General features: G+C 42.5%; 1 protein-coding gene across 1 annotated transcript in view; it reads left to right on the top strand.

Annotated features, from left to right (window-relative positions):
* LOC138863304 (cubilin-like) overlaps positions 1 to 5,000 on the top strand; it is a 15,885-nt gene that overhangs the window by 7,671 nt on the left and 3,214 nt on the right. The window contains exons 8-12 of the mRNA XM_070127496.1: positions 435 to 589; positions 779 to 879; positions 1,157 to 1,344; positions 1,764 to 1,918; positions 2,078 to 2,178. Of these exons, the coding sequence (XP_069983597.1) occupies positions 435 to 589; positions 779 to 879; positions 1,157 to 1,344; positions 1,764 to 1,918; positions 2,078 to 2,178 (700 nt within the window). The remainder of the gene's footprint in view (positions 1 to 434; positions 590 to 778; positions 880 to 1,156; positions 1,345 to 1,763; positions 1,919 to 2,077; positions 2,179 to 5,000) is intronic.

Raw genomic sequence — 5,000 nt, 5'->3', positions numbered from 1 at the left:
ATACTTGTAAAGTCAGGACAAAATTACTGTTCGACATAACACTAATCCCAGATGGAACTTTAATGTTTGACCTTGCAATCAGCCAGAAAGAAGTTACGAAAAGAAATATTAGTCACTGAATGGGCACGTAAGGGATATCAAATTTATTCGTATATACTGTTATATTTTCCTTCATAATGCGCTTCAAATCTGACACGCTTCTTGAAGACGGTCGGGGCTTTCCTGTATTTCGATGAAGATAGATCAAATAGGAGGTTTCTTTTAAGTTTGCGGGGAACCGTTGTTGTATATCATTTATGCAATCGTGTATGTGTGTGGAGCGTATTTTTATGTACCGGTAGTAAAGGGTTAACTGTCAATACTTTACAAATGGAAGTGCTAACCAGTATCAAATTGCCTAACAATTTACCTTGTAAAAGAACTGAATTGCATAGGTTCTGCGGCACGGCTGGGCCAAAGTTCGTGAAAACAAATGAAAGAGGAACCATCATCAGGTTTCATGCTTCGACGAGCGGTATTTATAAAGGGTTCAACTGCACTGCCAAGGCCGTGAGGCATGCAATCTGCCTCGACGACAACAAACCAACTGGTAGGTTTTTGTTTTTGTATTTTTCTTCAGAAATGTTTGAGGAACATAAATATTTTATTTACCGTAGATCATATACAATGATGATTAAGTTTTGTAAGCGTTCCACACGACAAGAAAATATTCAAGATTTCCTGTTCCAGTCCCACTCTTGGTGAAGGCTTCTGCCACTTCTAATTTTCTCTCAAACAGACAATGAGGTGTGGCTGAATACAGGAAGCAGTGAGGTCTTCACATCCCCGAATTACCCGTTCAACTACGGGAAACAAGACGACAGGGACTGGGTCTTCTGTGTGAGTTATGATACTGAGTTATGCATGAGTTATGGCTGAGAAAGACTATCGACTGATTCCAGATTTCTGCATGGCCGGAGCTACAGGAAACTCTCTCGACAATAGGGTTTAAGACATATCAGTCAACCTTTGTTTCATGAACTAAACTATCTTCCATTATCTATGTTGTTCAGTGCACTGATATAATGTTCTTTTGATGTATTAATGTCCTCTTGCTTCCCTCCATATAATATATCTCTAACGCATTGCCATTAACAGAAACCTCATTATGTCGCAGGCGGCTCAAGATACGGACGAAATATCGATAACTTGCCACGATTTCCAAGTAGGCGGAAGGTACGTCTTCTGCCTTGACGAGCGAATCGACAGGCGAGAGGCGGCGTGCGACGAGTCCCGAGTGGGCGCCGCTGCCTTCGGGTGCGTGGACGACACCTTCGTGGTGTCCGACGGGGATTCGGACACCGAGTGAGTTCCTGCGGGTTGGCGATCTTTTTCACGACTTGGAACGGAGGTGATGGGGAGGGAGACTCGGCATGTTCTCAAGAAAAGGCTATTTGGGTGTAGGTGTAATTCGGGTTTTATAGGAAAGAGGAAAGATTTTCGTTGCACTGCTGTGGAGCGGTTTTCCTAATTCATGAGTAACGTCCGGTTTATGTGCGCACTAAGCACTGTTATATATATATATATATATATATATATATATATATATATATATATATATATATATATATATATATATATATATATATATATATATATATATATATATATATATATATATATATATATATATATATATATATATTATGTGATGTGTCTATATCAGCATCATAACACTGTCCATATAACATCACCTTCTAAATTCCGATGGCTCCCTGAAATAGATTCTGCGGATCTCCCGGAGCGCAGTCCGTAGCGGCGCGCGGACGGGGCCTGAGAGTCGCGCTCGCCGTGGCCACCGGAGGCATCTACGGGGGCTTCAACTGCACCGCCACGGCCGTTCGGAAGGCGATCTGCACGGACGCTAGCAAACCAGCTGGTAAGTCTTGGTAATGGAAATGATGGATTAAATTTCTTGTTGACAAATTATTCATGATGAGTAAATTTGCCTCGTTAATGTTTATTTTCTATCTGTCTATGCAATAATGAGGCGAACAGAATTAATTAAGCTTTTTGCAATACGGGTGATTACCCTCAGGCAAAGAGGTGTGGCTCGAGACAGGAGTCAGCAAGGCATTCACTTCCCCAAATTACCCGCTGAACTACGGCAGCAACGACGGCAGGGAGTGGGTTTTCTGTGTGAGTTCTTAAAGGCCCGTTCCTTGTGAGTTAGAGAAGAATGGCTGAAACCATCGCATAGTTACCACCTTTGGCTTCTTTCACGCACAGTCCTCTGCGATGGCGTTTCTCTTTCATAGAAACTTTGCAACAGCGTTTCTCTTTCACAGAAACTGCAATGGCGTTTCTCCTTCACTGAAACTATCCTTTGCAATGGTGTTTCTCCTTCTCTGAAACAATCATTTGCAATGCCGTTTCTCTTTCACAGAAACTATCCTTTGCAATGGTGTTTCTCCTTCTCTGAAACAATCATTTGCAATGGCGTTTCCCTTTTACAGAAACTATCTTTTGCAATGTCGTTTCTCCTTTTCTGAAACTATCATTTGCAATGGCGTTTCCCTTTTACAGAAACTATCTTTTGCAATGTCGTTTCTCCTTTTCTGAAACTATCATTTGCAATGTCGTTTCTCCCTCACAGAAACCATCCTTTGCAATGGCGTTTCTCCCTCACAGAAATTATCCTTTGCAATGGCGTTTCTCCCTCACAGAAACTATCCTTTGCAATGGCGTTTCTCCCTCACAGAAACTATCCTTTGCAATGGCGTTTCTCCCTCACAGAAACTATCCTTTGCAATGGCGTTTCTCTCTCACAGAAACTATCCCCTGCAATGGTGTTTCTCCCTCACAGAAACTAACCTTTGCAATGGCGTTTCTCCCTCACAGAAACTATCTTTTGCAATGGCGTTTCTCTCTCACAGAAACTATCCTTTGCAATGGCGTTTCTCCCTCACAGAAACTATCCTTTGCAATGGCGTTTCTCCCTCACAGAAACTATCCTTTGCAATGTCGTTTCTCTCTCACAGAAACTATCCTTTGCAATGGCGTTTCTCCCTCACAGAAACTATCCTTTGCAATGGCGTTTCTCCCTCACAGAAACTATCCTTTGCAATGGCGTTTCTCTCTCACAGAAACTATCCTTTGCAATGTCGTTTCTCTCTCACAGAAACTATCCCTTGCAATGGCGTTTCTCTCTCACAGAAACTATCCCTTGCAATGGCGTTTCTCTCTCACAGAAACTATCCTTTGCAATGGCGTTTCTCCCTCACAGAAACTATCCTTTGCAATGGTGTTTCTCTCTCACAGAAACTATCCTTTGCAATGGCGTGTCTCTCTCACAGAAACTATCCTTTGCAATGGCGTTTCTCTCACAGAAACTATCCTTTGCAATGGCGTTTCTCCCTCACAGAAACTATCCTTTGCAATGGAGTTTCTCTCTCACAGAAACTATCATTTGCAATGGCATTTCTCTCTCACAGAAACTATCCTTTGCAATGGCGTTTCTCCCTCACAGAAACTATCCCTTGCAATGGCGTTTCTCCCTCACAGAAACTATCCTTTGCAATGTCGTTTCTCCCTCACAGAAACTATCCTTTGCAATGGCGTTTCTCCCTCACAGAAACTATCCTTTACAATGTCGTTTCTCCCTCACAGAAACTATCCTTTGCAATGGCGTTTCTCCCTCACAGAAACTATCCTTTGCAATGGCGTTTCTCCCTCACAGAAACTATCCTTTACAATGTCGTTTCTCCCTCACAGAAACTATCCTTTGCAATGTCGTTTCTCCCTCACAGAAACTATCCTTTACAATGTCGTTTCTCCCTCACAGAAACTATCCTTTGCAATGGCGTTTCTCCCTCACAGAAACTATCCTTTACAATGTCGTTTCTCCCTCACAGAAACTATCCTTTGCAATGTCGTTTCTCCCTCACAGAAACTATCCTTTACAATGTCGTTTCTCCCTCACAGAAACTATCCTTTGCAATGGCGTTTCTCCCTCACAGAAACTATCCTTTGCAATGGCGTTTCTCCCTCACAGAAACTATCCTTTGCAATGGCGTTTCTCTCTCACAGAAACTATCCTTTGCAATGGCGTTTCTCCCTCACAGAAACTATCCTTTGCAATGGCGTTTCTCTCTCACAGAAACTATCCTTTGCAATGTCGTTTCTCTTTCACAGAAACTATCCTTTGCAATGGCGTTTCTCTCTCACAGAAACTATCCTTTGCAATGGCGTTTCTCCCTCACAGAAACTATCCTTTGCAATGTTTCTCCCTCACAGAAACTATCCTTTGCAATGGCGTTTCTCCCTCACAGAAACTATCCTTTGCAATGGCGTTTCTCCCTCACAGAAACTATCCTTTGCAATGGCGTTTCTCCCTCACAGAAACTATCCTTTGCAATGGCGTTTCTCCCTCACAGAAACTATCCTTTGCAATGGCGTTTCTCCCTCACAGAAACTATCCTTTGCAATGGCGTTTCTCCCTCACAGAAACTATCCTTTGCAATGGCGTTTCTCCCTCACAGAAACTATCCTTTGCAATGGCGTTTCTCCTTTTCTGAAACTATCCTTTGCAATGGCGTTTCTCTTTCACAGAAACTATCCTTTGCAATGTCGTTTCTCCCTCACAGAAACTATCCTTTGCAATGTCGTTTCTCCCTCACAGAAACTATCCTTTGCAATGGCGTTTCTCTTTCACTGAAACTATCCTTTGCAATGGTGTTTCTCCCTCACAGAAACTATCCTTTGCAATGGCGTTTCTCCCTCACAGAAACTATCCTTTGCAATGGCGTTTCTCTTTCACTGAAACTATCCTTTGCAATGGCGTTTCTCTTTCACAGAAACTATCCTTTGCAATGTCGTTTCTCCCTCACAGAAACTATCCTTTGCAATGGCGTTTCTCTTTCACAGAAACTATCCTTTGCAATGTCGTTTCTCCCTCACAGAAACTATCCTTTGCAATGTCGTTTCTCCCTCACAGAAACTATCCTTTGCAATGGCGTTTC

The sequence above is a fragment of the Penaeus vannamei genome, chromosome 11 (assembly GCF_042767895.1).
Source record: "Penaeus vannamei isolate JL-2024 chromosome 11, ASM4276789v1, whole genome shotgun sequence".
Taxonomy (NCBI): domain Eukaryota; kingdom Metazoa; phylum Arthropoda; class Malacostraca; order Decapoda; family Penaeidae; genus Penaeus; species Penaeus vannamei.
This window is presented reverse-complemented; position numbering and strand designations above follow the sequence as displayed.